Below are 25034 nucleotides of genomic sequence, written 5' to 3'. Positions count from 1 at the left end.
ATGGGATGATATAAGATTTTTCAAATAAAATTTTACAAGTGTGCTCGCACAAAGAGTGAGTAGATATCATTTTATGAAAATGAAAAGAATAAATTTAGAGACTTCTAAAAGAAGAAAAAAAATTCCAGCTTTAAAGAAAGGGGTACCAGATACCTCAATATAAGACGTTTGGATAATGATGAATCCCCAATAAAGGTCATTACAGTTTGAGAGCAGCACAATTCCAACTAAGTAATAACCCTAAAGATAAAAACAAGAAACTATGAAACCCGTCTCCTCTAAAAATTACTATCAGCACAACCAAGCAACACACAAACTCTGCAACTGAACAGTAACAAGCAATGTAGGAATGAATTGTTGTAAAAAAAAAATGAGATTTCAACTCAATAAGGATTATATGCACTCTAACTGAGAAAGCGCTTAACACGACAACTTATTATCTAACAACATCCTGGAGGCAATCATAGAAATGAGCGATATTAATCTTCTCTTTGCCAGAAAAGATGGCTTCTGCAGATCCACCTTGCTCCCCTTGCGCTGCCATCTCAATCAACATGTATAGCTTTCTGATAGGCATCTGAAAATGAAAATTGAACACAGAATAACACAGTCAGAATAAGTACCAATAACATCATGCAATCAATGTTCTTACTGCTTTCCAATAGAAAAAATAGTGCAAATTAAATTAATAGTAACCTAACAATTTAATTCCCTGACTGTAACTAAATTAGGCACCTTCATTTTGAAAGAGATGGACGAAAGTTAAAAAAAAAAAAACCTCATCCATAACTGGAGAAATATTATCAGTCAAAAGACCAACCGCTATTCTACTAGTAATCTGTAATTGGAACACGGGACAAGCACAAATTAACAAAAAAAGGTGGTTCCCTTCCAAACAAAATTATTGGAGTTCCCTTGCTTTACAAATCAGGCAAAACTAACACGACAATTAAAAGAATGAAGGACATAAAGGAGCAATTATACGTACATCATTCAATGCCTCTGCAGCAGAATCAATATCTTCATCAGAAAACACGTTCAATTGTTCTAGGACCTGTGATTTCAAAAAAGAAAAGGAGAAGCTTAACATTTATTTTGAACTGCAATGTTTACAAGAGTCACAATTTAGCATATAATCTCAAGAAACAAACTAACTGTACATTTGACGTTAACAAGTGATACAATCACTTAAATTTCATCATCAGATGAAACAACTGATTTGTTATCAAGAGAACAAAAAGCATGAAAAATAACAGGCAACATTCATAAGACAAAAGTTAATACTCAATAGCATGCAATTAGCCCATAAGCCAGATAATACCACTATGTAAAGAACGAATATGTTTACCTTCTTTGCATCCTTTGTGTTCAATGTAGGAATATGGTAAGTAACAGAGAAGGTATCACAAAATCCAATTGATTCCAAGAAATCTAGTTCACTTGTTGTGCCAATAACCATGAGTTTTTTCCCCTGTCAACATGAGTAGAAATGCACATTAGTCACAGTAAGATTTAGGTAGCATCATCAACACAAACTATTTATACCTAACATTTCAAACTTTTCATTGGTGATATTGACCATGTGGAGATGAACTCTCAACAGTTATAAGAAGCATACAGCTAGCATAAATTGCAGAAAAAAATACAAACATTAAAACATTGTTGAAGATTGAAAACCTAGTTCTCTTCTTAACACAAATAATTTGAATTCAATCTGGAGGCACGAGCAATTTGACAGCAAGGAGATCAGGCGCCTTTATATTACATTAAGGTGTAAAATATTATTATCAAAATTTTCATTTGACATTTTGGAAATCAAATGATAGATTTTGGTTAGCCTACTGGCACAGTAAAATAGCATGGCAGTATATCTTCACCCACCCACTGAATCCATATCTATTCCTGTCAACTCTGCTTGTGAACTTATAACAGATATGCTACAGAAAGGAACTGAAAGAACAAGGATGGACACAAACCTTTGGAGGAAGCCGTTTAAGCAGCACCAGTAGTGTCTGAGAAATAAAGTTTGAAAATCGAGAACCAATGGGCACATACTCCAATAATCTGGATCAATGAACAATGAAACAAACAATTAATATTATTCATTGAGGAGGAATTACTGGAAAGAATGATCAAATAAAAATCACAAATCTTACCTCTCAATGTCATCAAGAATGATGACACTCAATGGTGATTTGTATGCATCCTCAAAAACCTATCAGAAACCATTAGACCTTAGAATTTATATGATACAGTCAGCTAGCTAGGGAGATACAGAAAAGACTATTATATTAATGTAATTGTTAATGGACTAAAGATAATTGAAAGTCTAAAGCATGCACTTGACTTCTGACTCAGTAAAACCTCACTAGTAAGCTCAGTAACAGAGTCTTCAGAAACTATATACACTCAGTGCTCAGTAGATTCAAAAGAAAGGCTAAAAAAAATCATTATGACAAACCTTAATAATCTGTGCACATTTGGTGCTCTCATGTAGACCAATCATTGATTCAGCTGAAACCTAACCAAATTCAGAAGATGAATTACATGTGGCCATAATTATAAAGTCAAAAGCAATGCACATCACTAGAGTAATATACAAGATAAGAAGAGTACTTACTATCTTGACATATGGGAAGTCACTGTCAACACCAACAGTAGCTGAAAGTGCAGTTTTACCACTATGACAACAAAGTAAGTTAGAAACAATCTATTATAAAGGTCAAATTAAGATGAAAATCCATACACGACATACCTTCCACGGGAACCTTCAAGGAGACAAGTGACAAGTGGGCTTCCTTTACTCACTTTAACTTGCTCCACAAGTAGCATTGTTCTTTGATAAATGTGCTTATGTCGATCACCACACTCCACAATGCCATGGAGTCTATAAACCAAATAACATAAAAATGTTATCAGTAACACAGCAAATTTGCCAGTTTCCACAATACTTCCAGATAGACTTAGATTTCAATTTTGCTACATTCATCATAAATCTAAATAACTACTTATGAAAAGAAGTAAAACATTATAAAACATGGAAGTTGCAAGAATATTTGTGATAAACTATCCAAGGGACCTCCACAAACTCCGTCTGAAAGAAACTCGCCAACACCTTTCTAGCATCAGTTTACTGGTCTGTTTGGGTAAATAGCTTAATTAAGCACTTAAATAAGTACTTATCATGTAAACACTTATGTACAAGTTGTTTTTATAATCAAAGAACAAATAGGGTTAAATTGATTTCATATAAGTTGTAAGTTGTTTTCATAAGCTATCCTGGGGAGAGTTTACTGAAATAAGCTTAAAACAACTTTTGGACATTTTTTTCATAAGCTCTCCCAAACACTTACACAAGTGCTTGTATCATACGATAAGTCCAAATACATTGTAAATAAACTTTTCTAAACGTACCCGTGTTTCACATTCAAATAATGAGAAGTTGCATACAATAATATTTCATATTTGTGATGCTTCATTTTATTTTAGTTGGGTAAGAGGATGCATAGTCCTTTTGATATAATCATGTTGCCCATGCCTGTTCTTTATGCAAGAAGAAAGCATGTGGAAATTGATCTGTTTTTTGTCCGAGAGAAAGTTCTGGCCAAGCACCTTGTTTATCGATATGTAACTGCTCTGGATCAATGGGCTGATGCCTTCACCACCAAGCCAATGTGCTTGAGCCGGGGGGGGTGGGGGGGGGGGGGGTGTATAGTATTGTAAATAAATGCAGTTATTCAACTGCAGTCTCAGGTAATTAGTATTAATTAGATTAGTTGTGACAGCTGACTCTATAAATACACAAGTGAAAGCTACTGTTAAAGCTGGTTAATAAGAACCTCTTTCATTTTCTATCTTCTCTAAGTTCTGAGTTCCTAAGAATCCGATAACTCTTAATCCTTGTGACTAAAAGTAGTACCTGCATCTTTCAAGATCATCAGTTGAAGCTCCAAATGCAGAAGTAACTTCATGGAGTGCATTCAAAAAGTCATCCATTGTAACCTTAATGTTCTCTTCCTCCACTGGCTTAGTGAGATCCTCTAGACTCAATTGTCTATTTAAAGCATATGAGACAGCACTTTTCACAACACCTTCAAGTTCTGCACCACTGTAGTTTTTCGTTCGAGCAGCTGCAGAAGAGAAGAAAAAGCAAACCCAAAGTAAAACATCCCATGAACTTCATAGTTCAATCCATGTGATTCAGATAATTTTATTTTTCCAATTTTTGATAAAATGAAAAGATAATCTTGCCATCGGTATTTTGCAGATTATGCTTTATCTACATTGGCATGATATCAAAATAACTGATTATGAATAATAACTTTCTTAGTATCTTATGCCTGCATTCAACCCTTAATCATATCATCATGTTACAAACTGAACCCATTAACCAAAAGTGTGTTGGCTAATTATCAAATAGGACCATAATTTGTCCACTGTCCAATTACGGATCAAAGAATGGTATCATCACAAAGGATAAGAATGGATGTTGAATCTCAATATACAAATACAATGTCAAGGTCTGTGTTACTGCTGTGTTCAGTTTGTCCGAGCTTATGTGATTTCAAAACCAATTTAAAGGTACAATTTACACAACTTTATAAACTGCTTGGAACTAGAACAGATGTGAACTAGTATTAGTTTGCCAGACTCCCCCTTCAAATTTCATATGATAAAACTATCAAATAAAAGAGCTTATGATAGATCATGAATAATGTCCACTAATAAAGAAATATTTTTGCTAATGCAAATAAGAAGCATAATATGCTACTTTTTATTACTTTCATAATTTCATTTCATCAAAAAAGTAAATTTATACATATGTAAGACAAGACTAGGCATCACATAACACATACCAAGCTCTTGAAGGTTCACATCAGCAGCTAGAAAAGAATTCTCTTTCATTTTGTTAGTATGAATTTGAAGAATTTGCAATCGACCATTTTCGTCAGGAAGGCTTATCTCAACCTGGACTTCCAACCTCCCTGGTCTACATGACACAAGTAGATGATAAATGACTAAAAGATAAGCACCACTTATGCAGATAGCTACTACACAAATCAATTAAAGGTGTCAGGATTAAGCAATAGAATTTGAGCACATGAATAGGTAGTACTTTTGGCCATTAATGACACAGTTGCTAGAAATAGAACAGAGTTGCTAGATCAATACAAAGGCCAAGTATCATGCTATGGAAGCAGCAACCAATGAACTTGGGGTTAAAGCAATTGCTTTAACAGCTCAAGTTGTGAGACATTAAGGAAATGAAACTGATTTGTGACAATCCAACAGCACTAACTTATTGCTTCTAACCCAATCTTTCATGAAAGGACTGAACACAAAGTGATTGACTATATTTTTGTCAAAGTTTCTTTTTTCAAGGCAAGATCATTACTAAATTCGTCAACTCCAACAACTAGTTAGCTGATATATCTATTGAATCACTTGGCCTCAGGTTGACTTTATTTATAAGAAGCTTAGTACATGACATACATACTTCAACTTGAGGGTTGCACCTCAATTATATAATCTATCTTGACCTTATCTTTAATCAATGTGGGACCGAGGTTTTTCTCAATACATCTCCTCATGCCCAGCAGCACTTTTGGGTATGGTGCGCTGATAACATGGCGGGTAGCCTGTTAATAGATCTAAGATAGGCTCTGATACCATCTAAAATGCGAGTTTGGACCTAACTCAATTCTAAAAGTTAGCCCATAGAGTGAGGGTTGTCTCCCACTTATATATTCTATCTTTGTCTTATCTCTAGCCAATGTGAAACTTGAATTAATCACACGTACCAAGAGCAATATTAGCTAATACTGGCCCAAAGTTTATTAATGCAGATAAGCTTTAATTTAGGACATTATTCCTCTTCCAATTAATATTGTAAATAAAATAAATACATACATGTGTAAACTAAATAACCAATCAATTTTCCTCAAACTCTCCAAATTCTATAACAAGCCATCAGAGTGGCAGTAGATTGGATGACAACTATAATATATATTGTTGACTGTCAACATTTATATTTTCCATGGAAAGTATATTCAAAGATCTAGAACAGGGGAAAAAAATATAGAGACCTTAAGAGAGCTTCATCAAGCATGTCCTTTCTGTTAGTCATTCCAATAAGTAAAACATTATTTAGTGACTCCACACCATCTATCTGCAAATCAAACAAATAGTCTTTATAGGTTAACTGATATGACTACTGTAGGAACATTGTCTCCTTTTTTATCAAAAAAAAAAAATATTCTACACATTTACTAACCTTAGTAAGAAGCTGATTTACAATGCTATCATGAACTCCAGTACCATCTCGAGTTGAACCTCTTGACTGCACAATACATGAAGAGGAACATAAAGTGATTAAATAGAACCAATCAATTCAATCACTATTCAATGCTCATGATTACTCAAAAACTACATGCAGCCCCCAGATTTAAATGTCATCATGTTCCCCTTTAATCATACTTATGCACTTCCTCATATAAGCCCAGATGTACAAAAATTTTCCACTAGTTAAGTACATCAAAACAAAATGAACTTAAAAACTATTATTGATCTGTGACCAATAAAGTTTAAGCTACAGCTAAAATATAAAGATTCCACCAGTTAAGGAAAACTCAATTGTTGCTGATAAACTGTAACCAACAAATTGACAATAGTAACACAATTGATGGTCGATATTGTTCTGAAGTTGAAAAACCTCATACCTTGCAAATAGCATCAATTTCATCGAAGATTATAACATGCAAATCACTTTCATCCCCTGGAAAACAGTGAATAATAAAAGTGAATTATATGAAATTTCAACTTAAGGAATATGTAATGGGTATATATCCATCACCTCGGGTCCTCTGATCTTGTTCAGCATCAGCAAAAAGGTCTCTCACATTCTTTTCAGTTTCACCAACAAATTTGCTCAAAACTTCAGGACCATTTACAATCTAGTACAAGTCATAGAAAAGAAAAATAAAGACCACAAAAGATAATTACCAACTACCAACCTACAGAAGGCACACACTTTTCATATATCAAATTTGAAGCTATTCAAGCATGTCAATTATTTAAAGAATCTGAAACAGGACAAAAAGTAAAAAATGTCAAAAAAATCTAATAAGTATAGAAGGCATAAATGCAGCATGAGAATTGATAATATGTAAGAAAGTTATGCCCGCCCCAATAAAACTCACACAAGTCACAGTATCACATTCATAAAAATAGAGAAGAGTGGACTACAAGCAATGAGATTCAAATTCAATACTGTCAAATCAAGCACAAATTCATTATCAAAAACATATGAATGATTTCTTTGATAACACATGAAAACAATCATGATGTAAAATTTAAGTAAAAAGAAGATAGTAGATCTATAAAGTAACAAACAGTGAAAACAAAAGCATATTCCTGGCCAATTATTAGCCCACTATTATCAATAATTAGGAGACTAAATGATATTAAAAAAAATTATCCATGGGAATCGATGATAGTGTCAAGGGGTTTACAATAACTCACGCACCTTGCTCAACCAATTGAGCTAAACCCCTTGACGACTAAATGATATTAATTAAATGAGAAATTACAATTATCTTATCTCTACTAACTATTGCTGATTCATACATGATAATATCATATAGATGTACTTGTTCAAATTTATCATACAAGAATAAGGAGTAATTTCCAAACCTTTGGTTCCTTCCCATTCAAAATTTTTCCAATTTGACGTGCCATAAGTGTCTTTCCAGTTCCAGGTGGCCCATAAAGAAGCATGCCCTTCACATGCTTGATTCCTAATCTGAAACCTCAGGCTTTCAAGTAAGAACATGATATACTATAAAAACAACAAATTAAATGAACCACCGTATCCAATGTATTACTTAGATGTCACATGGGGAGGGAAAACACGAGAGGCGAAAGCTCTTCGAAATATATCTGCAAATTCTGCACTCAGGCCACCAATACCTAGCGACTGAAGGTTAAATTCTTTCTGCTTGAAAATGTTGCTAGTGGCACCCTCACGTTGATTGACAATCTGCAAATCACAACATAAACCAGTAAATATATGTAAGGATAATTGCAATCAGTAGAGTACAATCAAAAGTTTTCATACAATGTCATTGTCATTTACTTAACAATGTATTTGGTATTATCTTACATGGAGTATATAAAATAATAACTGATATTAAGTAACTGGATTTAGCTTTCTAAATGACATACAGAAGATATTAAAAAAAATTATGTCAATATTAACATCAAGATTAGCTGAACATTCACCAAATCCCAATCAGTGAAATCTATTTAACTATACGACACAGAAATATGTGCATCTGCATAGATTTTACAATTTTATTGTAGATAAGCTGATAACTTTGTGGTGTCAAAACTCCTTGGCTGCTAAATTCGTTGTGGTTCTCAGTTCTATAGGGGTGAGGCATCTATAAAAATGATGCAGACTGGAGTGAGCTTTGATAGGCTTGAGACGTGTATAGGGGGGAGGAACCTTTCTGCTTCCTACTCTATCACTATCTGTTTGCGTCATAGCTATTCCTATTCTTAGAATTTACTTTCATAAACCAGAAGGCAGAAGCCAATATGAGAATTCTGTCTTCCCTCACTTGCCCTCAGAATTGTGGGCAGGAAAAAAAATGGTGTTTCTGAAACCTGAATTGTATTATTTGCATTTTTTTACACCAGAATAGGTTAGTTAGGCTGTTAGAGATTGCATTTCTAACTATTGGTAACAGCTTCTATACTTACCAGATCCTGTTTATAGGTTCAGAATTAGTCACATAACAGCTCCCAGAGACCACTCTCCATCAATTCTCTCTTATAATTTTTCCTCATTTTCTCCTAGAAAGTAGAATCAGAAAATGATACTCCTCTTGGCTGTGGACAAGATCAGTGTTAATTATTAGCATAGAATGTCATATTTTGTTAGTCATATCAAATCCATCCATCATACTTTTTAACTGTTCCTACAAATGTCTTTAAATTTTCTTGAATTCGCTTGCCACTTGAAAAGTTTCATTTCACAAAAATTATGTCTTGCTTAAAAGTTAAGTGGTTTTGCTGTCAAACCGTAGTGGTGCAAGAAGAAAGAGCTAGGATTTCATATCCCATCAGACGCTTCTCTGGTTATATCTGTAAGTTTGGGAATTTAGACTGCACACACAATTACGAGGTTTATTTACTACAGTCAGAGATGATAATATCAAAGCAATCTATGTAGGTTCACATATCAAAAAAGGTGTCAGGCTGCCCTGCTTTTTTTTGTCTGTAATGATTTTGTCTAGATACAAGACTCTATTAGTGGCTTACTTAAAAGTGGAATCAGACAATTTTTTCTGTAGTTTCCTAGAAGTGAATGAGCATTGAGTTTTATAGCATTAATTTATGTGTCACCCAAACATCCACCGTCAAGGCTGCAATTAAGGCAGCCCCCATAAAGGCCGCAACTAAAGCGGGCTAGGGGTGACCACTATTAAAGCGGCTTTCCAACATAGTGTCTTTGTATGGCAATGGCACCACTACGTTGCTGATTCTGCATTTTGATCTTGGGAAGCCAAGATCTTGAAACTTACTCAAGGTTAGAATTTAAGGTATGTAATTAGCTTAGTGTAAGTAATTTAAATGCAGCGTATTTGAATTTTTTGTTCCATCGTTGTGATTCACTTTTGAAGTTAATGTTTGTTACCTTTTTTACTGGCTTGTAAACTAGTTAAGCATCAAAGGATAGTTAAGCTATGTAAGCATTGAGAATGTATCAAGAAAAAACTGACCAAAAACAAGGTAGATAGATGTCAAAAGCAAAATGGGAAACTCACCTTAATTCCACTATCACGTGATGTTTCAAAAACAATGTATGTATCATCTGAAATCATCCCTCTTTCAAGAGAATTAGACTTTTCTTGGCCCTCAACAGCAGCATTACTGACAGTAAAGCTATAATTATTTCCATGATACTCAAATAATACTTTCTGCCCCACAGTCATAACCTGCATTAAAATAATACCGATTAAAAATTGATGGGGAATATAGTACATCAAATGAAAGGAATGAACATGAAAGAGCTAATAGGGAGACTCAGGATAAAAAATATTCCTAAGCTTCCTGAGAATTAGAAAATAATTTGATAAGTCATGGAAATAGTGAGATAATAGAAATGTTACGACACATGATTATGCAAATAATAACAAAAGTAATAGCCAACCAGATAACATTTTATTTTCTGTTGTCCAGCAGTGATCAATCTAGACAAGAAGATTTTGAAATAAAACTCTGCAGTTAGTATTATTAACATCTAGCAACCACACAACATTGTGTGCTCTAGTGCTATAATCAGTAAAGACAACAAGCATGTTTAATAGTCAAAAAACAACCAATCAATGATAACTAAAAAACCAACACTATTAACCAAGTAAAAGACCCTACCTGGTTCATAAATCTCTTCCGAAGTTGCTTAGCCAGTAGAACAGCATCAATCTACAAGACAAAGCAACAGCAACAACAGTTTTAATGCCAAACCACCATAATGAGCAACAAATTGATGACAACACAACACAATGAGCACTTTTTCAAATCAGCATACCTGTTCACTCTTACTCCCCTTTTTAACAAATTCCAAATCAAGAGTTAGCAGTGCGAGGTTGAAGTCTTCAGGGGGCACAAATCTTGAGCAACAAGAAGAAAAACAAATCAAATCAAATCATTCGAAAATAACAAAAAGAGGATATATAAGGTTGGCCCAGTGGTTGGGGAAGGGTAAAGGGAGAATGGAGGGGAGAGAAGTCATAGGTTCGAATCCTCTAACCAACATTTCTCTAACATAACTAACAAACTAAAATTTTGCCGATCAGAAAAAAAAAAAAAGGAGAAATCAATACTCTATACAGAAAAACACAAATTAAAACAAACTAACCGGCTCACTTGCACGGAATCGCCGGAAGAAACTTTGACACACCGGCGTTGAACGACATTCAACGCAATCTGGCCGCTGCCTATGTTGTCATGAGCAGTATCTCTCAGTTAAGGCCACAAAAAATCAATCATCAATCCACGCAATAATTTCCACTATTCGGCATTGGCATATATATAATTAATTAATGAGAACAAACTAACAAGTAAGTAATTCTACGCTACTACAGCAACATAATTCATTCAATTAAAAAGGAAATGAAACATAGATTGAAGAGAAAAAGGAGGCGATGAAGGATATGAGAGAGATAAGACGAAGGAATCGGCGACGGCGGCGAGGTAGAGGTTGTTGTGACCGGGGACGGCGAAATTGCGGAGATCGGAGGGGGAACAGAAGGCGAGGTTGGTGAGGGCGAGGTCGCTGGCAGGCGTGTTGGTCACTCTCATGTTGGACGCAGAGGAAGACGAAGACGATAAGCCGAACATTTTTGTTCTTGTTTTTCCACAATAGCAATGGCGCCGGAGACTGAAATGAAAATGGCCTCTATGTTTCTCTGTTTCTTGGCCTGGCCATAAAAAAACAACTTAAGACTTAAGCAATGAATTTTCTTCCATCCCTCCTTATTGTCAAAGATGGATGTGATCATACAATTAATAAATAAAAAATAGAATGTGTATGTTTGAAATAAAATGTAATTCTTTGAAGGAGCATATCCTTGTTTTTATTCGTTGAATTTGTATTAAAATATATACATACAACATTTTTAATTTGAATCCAAACCTATACTATATCTTTAAAGAAGAGATGAAAAAAAATTAATTAAAATGATTTAGACATATAAAAAAAAGACATAAGAGACACTTTAGGAAAAGGAAAATATAGAGATCAAACATGTTAGAGCTTATTTAGTAGGATAAGAATTTGTTGTTGTTTCTTATTATATTATCAAATCCATTATTATCTTGTCAAATTGTGAAATATTATAATATAATTGATCATTTGATTTTGAGAAAGAAAAAAAAGATTATAGACATAATGTAAAAATAATTTTATATAGTTATTATTTAATTATAATTTATTATATATGATAAGTTTGTTGATTTTCATAATAATTATCTTAAAAATTATATAAATGATGATTTATAATTGGATGATCATAATATTATCCACCATTTAAAGAAAAAATATATATAAATATGATAAAGTTGATAATGTAATAAAAAGATAAAGATAAAAAAATGAAAAATATTAATAAAATATTTTAAATAAATAGTTGTTTATGTTTCATTCGCCTGTGAAGAATACCCATACAGTTATGCCATCAAGTTATTTTAGATCTATATATTCCTTTGAAAACCTATGATCCATTGCATATGTTGCACTTGTGTCATTTTCGTGGACAAACTCGTCTGTGTTACATTTAGTCCATCTCTAAGCGGAAGTTAAAGCCATGCATATGAATTGCACATGCTATTTTAGTAGAAAGTCCTCATTGGAAGATCCTACGTGAAACCCTTTTAGTGGAGATGGAGGTTGCTTTTCTAAACCCTCTTCCACAGGTTTTGGTTGTTTCTCAAGCAAGGAAGGAGAAGAGATCAAGTTATAAGCCATCCTTATAGAGAATCTTTCATCAAAGGTTAAAAGGCCACACAAATCTAGCATTCCCTAACGTGTCTCTCAGTGGGACAAATATAACTATAAGGGGTTATAACTTATAAGTGTTAAATCTCATTGACCATCATTATTAACAAACTCGACAACCAACTAATCCAATGGAATGTGAGGGGTTTGTTAAGGAAAATGTTAATGAACACCAAAAATCTATTCAACACTTAGAGGGAAATAATATAGGTATGAAGTATGATAGAGTTTATGATCTAATAGGAAAATAAAAATAAAAAAAGAAATATTAATAGGATGTTTAAAATAAATGATGATTCATCTATCATTACTCATTTGTTAAATAACATGTTCCATAAGAATAATGCTTAATCGTAACCAATTACCTTTCCAAAATCTCACTTGTCTATCATTGGCATTAAGCCACTGCTTACCTTTCTTTATCCAATGCAACTTATTTTGAATGACCCTTTACACTCCAAAAGCATGAGCTTTGGAGTGTATCAAGATTTGCCTGGCTCCTAAGAACTTTTACCCAAAAAGCATAAGCTTTTCTCTTTTCTGATTTTGCATTGGGAAGTAATACAAGATGAAAATGCATTTTCCTTATGCATTTGGGGGTATTCATTTCGAATATAAAATGAGAATGAGTTTTTGTTATGTATCGTTAAATAAAACAAGACGAAAATGTGTTTTCCTTTTGTATTAAAAGCTCACACCGAACACAAAATAGAAATACATTTTCGTCTTGTGTCTTCACCTGTGAAAAAGTGTTTTCATGAGAGGTGTTTTTGTAAGGAAAGAAAAAAAAACTAAAACACGTAACATAGTTAGCGATAAAGGAGGTGCCACTAACAAAGCTCTCTAACATTTGATTTGAGTTCAAGGCCCATTTTAAACATCCAAACTAGCCCACGTTTCTTTTCACAAAAGTTGTAGATTTCTTTTCCTAATTATAATGAATATAAAAACCAAACATATAGCTCCGATTATGGTAAATGCAAAAAATGCGATCAAAATACCTCAAAGGTCAATTTAGCTCAATAACTAAAATTAGTGTGAAGGCCAACCAATTAATGGTAAAGAGTAGCTAATAAGGTAAATTAACTATTTATCATCAAAGAGTTAAACAAGTCACATGTTCAAATTTCCATCCGTCTTCTTAAAATGAGATATTATAAGTACTCGTTAAACCCAAAAACTTTCTCACCATATTTTAATCCTAACAAAAAAATATCAGACAAGAAGAAAGAGATAATAAAAAATGAGGGTTGTCGATAAGATATTTTGACCGTTTGTATATCCAAAAATTAAGACTCCAATGGAAAGAAGAAAAAAATTGTGCAAGGCATTACTAGTAAATGTCCCCTTGCCAGCTGAGCGAAGTGAACTTATTGGAACTTAAACATCCAAAATCCAAAATCCAAATGGACCACCACAACACAACCACTAGAAAGCTTAAAGCTGGACATAAAAAAATCTTTTCATCTTGTTCATTGTGGAAAACGAGATTTTTTTAATATTATTCTTGTAAAGTTGTTCTTATGCAGCTTTTTCCCCCAAAAAGCAGAACTTGTGACGTTTGTTGGTTTATAATTATGGACCCTGGACAACTCATTGCTTCAAGAGGCAAATCTTATCCATTACAAGTCCCATGCAATTATTTATTTCTTAGATTGGATCAACCTGCTATAATACTATAAGCATACTATTATACTGCAGGTACCTTATCCAAACAATTTCACCACTTATGAGTAAACCTTGTGAATGCTCGAACATTTTTGATTGAGTAAGAGTTGAAAAATCGTTCCTCCTCTTCCAAGCCCTTAATATTTTCGAAGGAAAAGTTTATAACTCAATCTAAGAGACCAAAGCTTTAGAAAACCGTTTGCAACTGCGATTTTAACAGCAACTACAAAGTTTTAAAAGTCTCCACGACCATGGGACATTTGATTTCTACAAATTAAACAGACCAATTGTCTAAGTCCATGTTCAATCATCTTAATTGGTCGGATTGATATGCTCTCTTCAAGCAACAAGAGCTCAAAATTTTGAACTAGGCAAGTGAAATTGTAATCATAAGTGGGTCTTACAGGTACCAAGTTTGTTTTTTTAAAACTGTAGCATGACATAGAATAGGGTCCAGTACAATACAACACAACATCTCGATAGTCATAAAGAGTGGCCATCTGAAAAATCGAGCTCAAATATATTATAGTAAATGATGAAGAACACCAGTTCTTTTACCCTACATACAATTGCTCAATCTATCTCATTCTCAAGCTAACACCCGTGTTTCTTTAAAATTATACAACAGGGCAATAGAGAATAATAATCCAATTTCTTGCTCAGAAAACGATTAGACACAGAAGGAAACAACAAAACAGAAAAATTGAAATTCTGTTCAATGATTTGTTTGCTTGCATCTCTTGCCTTCTCAACCTGGGACTATTATTACTTTCCCCCAGGTGATAAGAATTTGGGTGGGTGTATAAATTTTCCGAGTTCCCAAAGACTCTGGTATAAAACATCTCTCCAAACATCCCAAACACAAGGTGGGGGAACCCTGGTGCCAAAATGGTGGCACCAGGGTTCAGCATTTGTGATGATGATGCATCCTCTTCTTGGTATAAATGCTGATTTTGATAAGTGTTGCGATATGGAACACTTTGAGATGATGTTGCAATGAGCGATTGAGCACCCAAAGCAGGTGGTCTTGGTGGTATACAACTGCCTCTATAGGATGATGCCTTTCCATCATGGTCACTATGAGCTATGCCCTGGCCACGGCCATAGAGAGGAACCATTGTGGTGTGGCATATGTCATCTTTGCAAACAGGGCATTGTGGGTGCTCATCTGGTGCAAGAGAAGCACTTTGGACATGGAGCCACTTGTAGATGCAGGGCCAGCAGTATAGGTGGCCACAAAGGGTGACCACTGGTTCATGTGCAAAATCTAAGCAGATGTTGCAATCAAAACACCCATCCAAATTTTCTGTCACTGTCATGGAGCTGGGGATGGTTTTCAATTCCTGAGAAACATAGTGCTCCTCAAAGGCCATGAATTAATGTACCCTTCTTGGAATTTTTGGTTACCAGTCCTTGTCTAGCACTGATCTGAGTACACAAGAGATCGATTGATCCCCAAACCAATTTAATACACAGAATCAAAAGAAATTTCAAGGTTCATTATGTTCTTATAATGCTTGATTGGAAATGCAGTAAAACAAGATAAATTAGGACATTTTGATTTTTGGATCTCACTGCCAATTTAAACACAAAAACAAAATATTCAATATATATATTCACTTTTTCTTTTATCTTTTTTTATATAAATTTTTTCTTTTTTTCATTTTTCATTACATCACTTATAATATTTAATAATTTCCCCCTCTCTTTTCATCTCTCTCTACATTTTCAAGGATGTAAGTTTATCACTCTCTAAGTTCATAGCTACTCACTTCTACCTTCATTATCTTTTCATTTCTCTCTTTCTTTTCTATCAAAATACTTGTTAAAATTCTCCTCTCTTTTTTGTCTCTCTGTCCACCCCAAATTCCAAATCCAGCTCAAAATAGGTGGACGTTAATTAGCACTCAAGAAACAAAGAACAGGACATTAAATTAAAGTATAAATAAATTGGGAGTCCACCATTCCAGTTGCCTGATAAAGCAAGAAAAGGCAAACCACAAACAGAGCATAGAGAGCACCATATGACTTCAATTATTAAGAATTAGTCACTCCCGAAATCTAATGCAATTAATTATCCATAATAAACGGTATAAAACCAGATCCAAAATGAGTTATCTCCACCTCAATCTCAATCCATGACCGAGTACCAAATAAAACCCAATAATAAAAAAGCATAATAGCAAATCCCATACATGCTGTAATTTGTATGTTTGGATTAAAGTTGGAAACCCTCAAAATTACTATTATTTCTAAGGCAATAAATTTTTGCTTCCCATTTTATGCATTGGAATTCGCAAATATATTTTTGTAATTTTAAATAAAAAAATATCCTACTCTGTAAAAAAAATCCTATATAAAAACAATAACAATAATATTGATCCGTTAGCAAAAATTACTTTTTGTCAGTTAACAATAATAAAATCAAACATGCTCATGGAGTCATAGGCATCCAGAGAAAGAAAAAGAGTAAAAAGGATCACACCCAAAAAAAAATCATATACTTATATATCATTTCATCTCTGTGTATGGCAGGGCAGGTCAGTGTCATGACTCAGTAGACAATCAGAGTTAGGTGAAACATCAATCCCTAAACCTAAAACGTTCGCATCATCAGCATCCATATTAAATAATAAATAACGTTTCATAAACCCTAGTATAGTAGTAATAATATTGCTGGAACTAGGAACCAAGAGTACTGAAGAAGAATTGAAGAAACCCAGCGAGAGAAATCGCATTGCGATCCATGTAAACAACAATAATAAATAAATAAAATAAAAACAGATCCAACAAATTGGGAAACTGCTCACAAATCCAGAAAAATTGGCACGTAATAATACATAAGATTGATTATTCCCATGCATTTGTTAGCAAGGAACCAACATTTCAATGTTAAGGAGATATAAGATTGGTGATGTTAAGAAAAAAAAGAAAGAAAGATCAATTCGATTCTTGATATTAATAGATTAATAAAAAATATTTTAATATTAAATGTAAAATTGTATAAGAGATCTAAAAAGACATACCGAGAGAGAGAGAGAGGAAACGCAGATAAAAGAAGGTTGTAGGCTTTCTACTGAGAGAGAGAAGAGGAAAGAGAAGCGATCAGTGGGTTTATTATGAAGGGAGAATTGATGTAGAGCGCGTGTTTCGTTTCAGCCTTGGTTGTTTATATAGTTTTTGTTTTTTACCCACAGTTACAGCAAAATAAATAGTGTTAACATCGTAAATAGGTGACCTATTATGACCTAATAATTTTTTTTTTCTTACTGTAAAAAATTAGTTCTTTTTTTCAAAGAATTATACTACTTCCTTTCTGCTTATGGAAGATTTAATTATCTAATTAATTAATATTAAATAAAGTGGTTAATTTAATTAATAATAATAAATTTATCTTAAAATTATTGAATTTTTTAAAATTATTTTTATAATTAATACTCTTAATTTTTTTTTCTACTTGTTTGTTTCTCTCTTTTCTTTCAATGAAATATATTTCTAGTCTAAAAATAATTAATATAAGAGCATTATATATTGGATCTTATAAAAATAACAAGCATCATTTTAAATTTACATCTTATAAATAAGAAAAAAAAGAGTATAATTTTGTAAATTTTGTTTCTAAATAATTTTTTGATTCCAATAAAATAAGAATTTTTTTAATAACACTATTTATCAATAAAAATTATATGAGAAGTCAATATGGACAACTAATGCTATTATTTGACAGCAAATACCAATTGAGGTATGTGTCTAAATTAATTTTCTTTATATGTTTATGCTAAAGCATATATTCTTATTTTTAAAACATGAAAATTAATTGGTTAACATCAAAACAAATAAGGAATACCATTAAAAAATATTGATTAACTAACTTAAAAATATTTCAGCTTAACCTAACCAGTAATTTTGAGTTTAAATTATATATATATATAAGTTTTTTTAATAAATAAGTATTTATAAGTGTGTTAAATTTATGAAAGAATTTTTTTATCGCACGTAATAATCTCGACTCAATCAATTAATCATGATTATTTCTGATCAAGAATGTTTGTTTTATATTATTATTATTATTATTAAAACTCTGTCTTCGCGCTCTTTGGCAACCCAAAAGTAACCATGGACCATCTTAGTTGCTAAAGGGGAAAAAAGCAAACAAAGACAACAAACACAATATCCTCGAAGAAAAGACAAATTAAGTAGGATAAAATAAATAAGATACGTGTATCCATAGTTTTATTTGAAATACTTATTACAGTAAATGTACCTATTACTTTCTATCAGGGGTGGAAATGAGTCGAGCAGCTTGTCGAGAGCCTTTGGCTCGGCCTATGTAAGATTCGGCTTGGCTTGACTGGTTTACTATAAAGGTAAGTTCAAACTTTTTAAAAAGTCTTTTTAGATCAAAATGTCAAGCTCAAACCATAAAAAAAAACTTGTTAAACTTGACAAGCCGGCTTGTTTAGTATTAATAATAATAAAAATAACTTTATTTCATCAAATCTTATCTTTATCAAATCTTATATTTTATTTCTTATGGACTTGGACTTAAAATAGATTTGTAAACTTTGGGACTGAGGATCTATATAATAGCACTAAGGTTTTAGTTTAGGGAGTTTTTTTTTCGAAGAGGAGAATAATTCTAAGATTTTAGAATTCCAGTTTTTATTACTGTTCATGCACACTGTTCACGTAGAATAAAATTCATTTTCTGCAAATCATCTCTAATCCATACATTTTTTAATATTATGTTCTTTTTATTTTCTTTTGATATACTTTATGCTTTAACGACTTGAATTCAATATGATTTTGTTTATCAATTATTTTTGGATTTGTACATCACTTATACGAAATTTTATAAGTTTCTTTTTTTAATTAGTATTTCACTAGGTTTTAAAATAATTAATTAATCAAAGACATCTTTAAACAGACTTTTAAATAGGCTTGTGGGCCAAGCCAAACTTTTATATAAGTCGAGCCGAGCCTTAAAAAAAAAACCTATGACTAGTAATGAGCCAAGCTCAAGACTTACGTATTCAACTTAGGCCGAGCTCAAGCCTAATAAAGTAAAACTTGGCTTGACTTTACTCATTTTCACTCCAACTTTCTATGTATGGCAAGATTTATATTGACTCACAAGTGATAATAAGTTTTGTTGTTAAAGAGCAATGCTATATCGTGCCAAATATCACTCTACGAATTTCATACAAAAAACGTGCCTACCAATAATTGTCGAAATATGTAAATTAAAGAACATAAGAAAAAGGAAAAGTGATAATAAGTTTTTGTTGTTAAAGAGCAATGCTATATCGTGCCAAATATCACTCTACGAATTTCATACAAAAAATGTGCCTACAAATAATTGTCAAAATATATAAATTAAAGAACATAAAAAAAGGAAAAGTTTGATGGAAATTACATCAAGAGTGTGTTTAGACCAGAAAATTTAAAATTTTGAAAAATTTTAAATTTTAAGAATTTCAAATAAATTCTTTTATTTTCAAAATTTTGTGTTTGGATTAAAAAAATAAAATTATGAGGGTGAAAGAGAATGAATGCAGAGAAAAGAAAATATATGATTGGTGTGTTTCCAGAGAGAAGAATATTGATGCGACATGGCCCAAGCCCTCCACGTCGATGAACACTTCCGCCATGCGATTGGCATTGACGGTTTCCCTGACTGGAGGCTACAATTCTACGTGTTCCCCTACGTCCGCACCAATCAACACTTCACGAGCTCAGATGATGTTTTTTGAAGAAAATGATCATCGACGTGAGGGAAGAGTTGCGAGTTCAAAAATGAGATTTCAAAATCTTTTAGGTAAAAAAAAATATGAAGGTTATAAAGAAAATACGTAAACATTTTGGAAGGTTCTTCTATCAAAAAAAAGAATTTCAACTTTTCACCTTTTAGAAGAAATTAAAATTTCATATTTTTAGTTGTTTTAAAATTTTGTTTTAAAATTCTAAAAATTTAAATTCTTCATAAAAAAACATCCAAATAATGAATTTTAAATTAAAGAAATTAAAATTCTCTGATAAATTATTTTTTTCAATTAAAATTCTCTATCCAAACACAATCTTAAAAATAATTAAGTAGGATAAGTCAATAAATAAGATACGTGTATCCATAGTTTTATTTAAAATATTTATTGCCGTAAGTGTACCTATTATTTTCTATAGCAAGACAAACATTATCATTAGCAACCATAATACCATGACCTAACCTTAGTGTTGAGAAGGTAATTAAAGAAAACTTTGATGAAAGTATAAATTGAATTGAAACTTGATTTTCTCACTCTAGTATGTGAAATTCATACTTAAGTCCCAAGACAAAGTCAACTTAAATTTTATGTCAAGAGAATATTAAAAAAATTCGACTCAAGTGCTTTAGAATTTAGAACATAATATATTGTGCGAACACGTAAAATTAATTACCTACCAACATTGCTGTTAGAGTGGAAAAATATAAGACCGCTGTAGAAGGCGCATGCAATGAAGTAAGTAGTGAAGGATAGGCAGTGGTGCATAAGGGCCATTATTAATGTTGGTGTTGTATATATAGTTTGAATTGGTTATGGGCAAAAAGGGCAATTTGAAAGAGAAGAATATGAGGTTTATTTTCTGCATTTTAATTTTGAGAAGAAACTCTTACGTACGCAGATAAACTTTCTAGCTTTACATTGTTCTCTTGTAACACTTCTTTTTGGTGGAACTCGATTCCGAGTTTTGTGAAGGGCAAGTTCCTTAGAAATGAAATTCTTTACCAAATTAAACTATAGATTTTGTTAGTTTCCCTATTGAGTAATTGTTATACTTTTTTGCTAATTTTAATTTGATGTTCTTTGGAGTTGGTGCCACTTAAGTACTTAGTCTTTAGGGTGGACGCTAACCTAGTTGGGATCTCCCCACTCCTTAAAATAAGAGAAAACGAAGATATTCTTCAAATTTAGAATTAGAACACCCTAATTCAGAAGGAAAATATAGTTTGACGGGAGGTCAAGTGGTCCTGTATGATATCCATGCCACAATTAATGAGAGATAAGGCTACCCCATAAATATAAGTACTGTCCAAGGTAGTTAGCTGTTGGGTCATAGAATTCTTTTTTCAAATGCATGCCTTTTGAAAATTCGATGCTGATAGCTATTTTGGTATCAATCAAGTGACAATCTTTAAGTTATTTATTGCAACTGAAATCGACATTGATGGGTTTATGGCAAACAAAAAAGAAGTTATCAGCACTTCAGCAGTGTTTCACCATTGCCGTTGCTGTGCTTGTGCCATTGCTAGGGTGAGTCAATAATGGGAATGACTAGTTGAAGCGAAAAATTCGTTAATCTTATTGTTGTGTCTTATTAGTGTATTGCTCCATATATGGTTGATATGTCTAATTTGGATGACTTGGAGAAAAAGACTATTGACTTAGCTAAGGTGACCCATCTATCATTTAAATGTAGTTATATATCTTGTTCGTGATGGGTCATAATTAATCAAAATTTGTTTATTATTGTGGAACAAGTAGCAAAAAAAATCCTAAAAAATGAGAATGTTATTTTTTTAAAAAAACAAACCAAGCATAGAAAAATCACATATTTTCACAAAACTAAAAATTTCTTGTAACAAACACTTCCCAAAAGCAATTTAATAACAAAAAATCTCTCAGTATATAATAATTATTAAAATATATATCATTTCTTAAGTGAATATGTGATCCCTAACTATATTTAATTATGAGAAATCAAAGAGCATACAATAAGCTAGAGGGGTAAAATATAAACATCAATAAATTATTTGTAATTGTATTAAACTTAAAATGATAATCTCATAAAAGATGTTTATAATTGAATTTTAATGTAAGTCACATTAAAATGAATAATCCGTGATACATTTATATGTATTACGGATTAAGTAATCTATAATATATACAAATGTATTTGAATAATCTAAAATATAAATGTTGATATAATATATTGATATTAATAATATATTAATAAAGTAACAATGTGTCATGTTAACACATGTCATTTTAGTATATGTATCATCCTTCTAAATATCTGTGTTAGGTCATCACTTAAATACCATGTTAATAATTTTTGTTAAAAATAATGACAAGGAAACTAAAAATAAATCAAAATCGTTAAATTTTAAAAATATGAAAGATCAAAATTATAATAGAATTTTAAGATATTAAAATTGTGGAATCTGTAAAACCATATAAATCAAAAGTGGATTTAAGGCTATATTCTAATCAAATTCTTAAAATTTTAATTTTAATTAATTATTTTAAATTTCTTTTTGATTTGTGATAAATTCATAATTTTGCTTTTAAACACCGTTTCAGAGAATGCCGACGTGGAACTTTTGAAATTTGGGAACGTAACCATTCGAGCGCGCGCAAACGCGGAATCATCAACGCTTGCGTTTCTCTTACTCAACTCAGAAATCGTGTCTTCACTCTTCACTCAGCTACGAAGCGTTCGCAATGTCTGCAACCAAATCTGCGTCAAGGAAGCGAGCATCCGAATCCGAACGTGCAAAATCTGACAAGAACAAGCGATCAGCCCCAGATAACTTCGATCTCGATTTGGATTTCGATCTCTCAGAGTTCGTATTCGCCGCTTTTGCTTTTTCGTTTATTTTTTTCGGAATCGTGCTTACAGTTTCTTATATTGCGCGAATCTGCAGTGACATCAAAGGAATCGTGTCGGCGCTGCACCTGATCAGAGACAAGGCACAGAAGGACGGTCAGAAGAAGAACGAAGAGACAATTTCCAGGTACCTGAAACGGTTGCGTTTGGATCGTACCTGAAACCGTTTGTTTTACTATAGTTTGAACTTCGAAGATTGCGCCTGGAACGATTTGAACGAGTGATAGGATTTAGCGATTTTGATTCTGATTTTTAAGTGTTGTTTTACTTCTGTTTCTGTTTAGATCTTCTTTATTCGGTGAATTGTGAATTGTGATTCAAAAACATGCTTCTTACTGTGGACTTGTAAATTTTCCAGAAACATCTATCATAAAATTGAATTCAATTGAAATTATCTTTTTAACCAATGGAACTATAGAATTTGATACAATTACAATCACCGTTGTATTTTCTTTTCTTATTTGTTGTTTGCATAATCAGTGTTTTTAGTGATTGGTGCTTTTTGCTTGTGATAGTGTGGGTTCTGAGGTTAAGTCTATGATCGAGGGATTGAGGTCAAAAATTGAGAAGGACAGGTAAATTTGAAGTCAAAACTGCATGTCGTTTATATTTTGTTTCCACTGTTTCACTGTATTTATGAGTGTATTGTTCTTGCAATGTCAGGCAAAGCTTTGCTAAGGCACTTTCAAAGAGTTCCAAAGAGGTTTGTAGAGAATTATTTTTTATTTATGATATTGATAACCGAGTCATAATTAGGAAGGAATTTGCGTGTTGTTCAAAACTGGTTTAATCATTGCTGTGACTGCAAGCATGCAGTATGAAAGTTCATTGAAGAATGAAACTGCTAAGTTTCAAGCACTTCATGAGAATTTTTGCAAAGAGAAAGCTAGTTCTCTGCAGGCGCTGAAAGGTATACTCCCTGTAACATTGTCATCGGGTGGACTAATTAGCTTCATGAGTGTTATCTTATTAGGATTGATGATTCTTTTGACAGTTTCTGAAAATTGAAATATATACTATAGTGGTGGTAATTCCTTTGAAATAAAGTGTTACTTTTGAAATATATAGTAATGGTGGTAAACTGGTAAATTCATCTGTTTTAAGTGACATATCTTTGCTGATTAGATGCTAACTACTTCTGCCAATTGATAGATATTATCTCCAAATTTGAAGAGGAAAAGGAAAAGCTATTTGTCAGATATGAACAACTGAGTAAGCCACGCCATTTAATATGCCTTTGTGAATATATGTAAAACCGCAATCTGATTTCAATAATTTTATTTTCTATAAAACTTTACGATTTTAGGGAAGAAGGAAAGGGTTATGATATCTGAACAAGAAAAAGCCTGCAATGATAAAATTGCCCAACTGGAAGATTCATTGAAAAAGAAGAAAAAGGTAAATTAAGCAGTAGGATCTACATTTTCAGTTGCATTCTGTCCCCGTCTCTCTTTGATTCACATATTCACCTGGACATAAGCATTTTTTATTGATTATTTTTTCTCACAGGATGACAAAACTTTCAGCATTCTAAGGAAAACTCTTGGTTCATTCTTGGGAAATGCCTCGGACGAGGATTTCCCACCCGATGATTGAGACTGCAATACAGAGATCTTTTGATGCAGTCACAAACACTGATTCTGTTCATTTCACTGGAAATTGCAATCATAGATAAACTCGAGATCAACTATCTTTACATAGTTCCACTTCATTCTCTTATTACAACCAGTTGTTAAAAATATAATCCTGGCAACACAAATTTGGTGCAATATTTGCTTATATTAAGATACATTTTTCTGAGTTTGTGGCATTGTTGAAGCTGTTACTCCATCTTTACTGGCTACCATGGTTGCTGATTCTGATTAAATAATCCAAGTCCATTTTAGTGTAACTAAAAACAGGTGGAAAATGCCATATTTAAGTAACAGAAGCCTATCTCTTGCTTTCACTTCTATTTATAAGGATAATTAGTTTTAAAATTATTTTTTATAAATTGCAATTTGGGACAATTTTCACATAATTTTCAAATTTAAAAAGAAAAGAAAAGCTTCCAATTAGCATTCTTTTTACGTTTCAGATCTTCAACAAAGATTTGACTGCTTATATATATATATATATATATATATATATATATATATATATATATATATATATATAT

At 32.4% G+C, this 25034-nt stretch overlaps 3 protein-coding genes across 4 annotated transcripts; 1 reads left to right on the top strand and 2 right to left on the bottom strand.

Moving 5' to 3' along the window:
- Positions 1 to 150: 150 nt before the first annotated feature.
- LOC100791847 (vesicle-fusing ATPase) lies at positions 151 to 11555 on the bottom strand. The gene is made up of 21 exons (XM_003541487.5): positions 11222 to 11555; positions 10925 to 11020; positions 10595 to 10676; positions 10438 to 10488; positions 9831 to 10001; positions 7884 to 8038; positions 7693 to 7801; positions 6854 to 6953; positions 6720 to 6775; positions 6275 to 6340; positions 6087 to 6169; positions 4857 to 4990; positions 3920 to 4130; positions 2756 to 2887; positions 2621 to 2681; positions 2462 to 2521; positions 2157 to 2215; positions 1977 to 2064; positions 1349 to 1471; positions 989 to 1054; positions 151 to 577 (listed from the first exon to the last, which is right to left on the bottom strand). The coding sequence occupies exons 1-21, from the start codon at positions 11404 to 11406 to the stop codon at positions 437 to 439; spliced, it is 2229 nt and encodes a 742-aa protein (XP_003541535.1). The 5' UTR covers positions 11407 to 11555; the 3' UTR covers positions 151 to 436.
- A 3176-nt stretch (positions 11556 to 14731) lies between these two features.
- Positions 14732 to 17408, bottom strand: LOC100782827 (E3 ubiquitin-protein ligase RMA1H1). 2 transcript variants are annotated; one of them, XM_003542704.5, is made up of 2 exons: positions 17257 to 17408; positions 14732 to 15658 (listed from the first exon to the last, which is right to left on the bottom strand). In XM_003542704.5, exon 2 carries the CDS (start codon positions 15601 to 15603, stop codon positions 14890 to 14892), a length of 714 nt encoding a protein of 237 aa, XP_003542752.1. In that variant the 5' UTR covers positions 15604 to 15658; positions 17257 to 17408; the 3' UTR covers positions 14732 to 14889. The 2 variants fall into 2 exon arrangements, with proteins under 2 accessions (XP_003542752.1, XP_014621123.1); XM_014765637.3 differs by having other exon boundaries at positions 14732 to 15659; positions 17260 to 17371.
- Positions 17409 to 22633: 5225 nt separating this feature from the next.
- LOC100527569 (uncharacterized) lies at positions 22634 to 24547 on the top strand. The gene is made up of 8 exons (NM_001251094.2): positions 22634 to 22832; positions 22914 to 23003; positions 23392 to 23451; positions 23540 to 23579; positions 23693 to 23786; positions 24029 to 24088; positions 24183 to 24274; positions 24386 to 24547. The coding sequence occupies exons 1-8, from the start codon at positions 22711 to 22713 to the stop codon at positions 24470 to 24472; spliced, it is 645 nt and encodes a 214-aa protein (NP_001238023.2). The 5' UTR covers positions 22634 to 22710; the 3' UTR covers positions 24473 to 24547.
- Positions 24548 to 25034: the final 487 nt, after the last annotated feature.

Source organism: Glycine max, chromosome 13 (genome assembly GCF_000004515.6).
Source record: "Glycine max cultivar Williams 82 chromosome 13, Glycine_max_v4.0, whole genome shotgun sequence".
NCBI classification, from domain to species: domain Eukaryota; kingdom Viridiplantae; phylum Streptophyta; class Magnoliopsida; order Fabales; family Fabaceae; genus Glycine; species Glycine max.
This window is presented reverse-complemented; position numbering and strand designations above follow the sequence as displayed.

Excerpts from the sequence above, each read along its gene's own strand:
- LOC100527569 (NM_001251094.2), top strand. The coding sequence starts at position 22,711 with ATGTCTGCAACCAAATCTGCGTCAAGGAAGCGAGCATCCGAATCCGAA. Across the intron at positions 22,833-22,913 it reads TTGGATTTCGATCTCTCAGA|TGACATCAAAGGAATCGTGT; the intron begins GTTCGTATTCGC and ends GCGAATCTGCAG. Across the intron at positions 24,089-24,182 it reads TGTCAGATATGAACAACTGA|GGAAGAAGGAAAGGGTTATG; the intron begins GTAAGCCACGCC and ends TTACGATTTTAG.
- LOC100791847 (XM_003541487.5), bottom strand. The coding sequence starts at position 11,406 with ATGTTCGGCTTATCGTCTTCGTCTTCCTCTGCGTCCAACATGAGAGTG. Across the intron at positions 10,489-10,594 it reads AGGGGAGTAAGAGTGAACAG|ATTGATGCTGTTCTACTGGC; the intron begins GTATGCTGATTT and ends TTTGTCTTGTAG. Across the intron at positions 10,002-10,437 it reads GGAAGAGATTTATGAACCAG|GTTATGACTGTGGGGCAGAA; the intron begins GTAGGGTCTTTT and ends ATTTTAATGCAG.
- LOC100782827 (XM_003542704.5), bottom strand. The coding sequence starts at position 15,603 with ATGGCCTTTGAGGAGCACTATGTTTCTCAGGAATTGAAAACCATCCCC.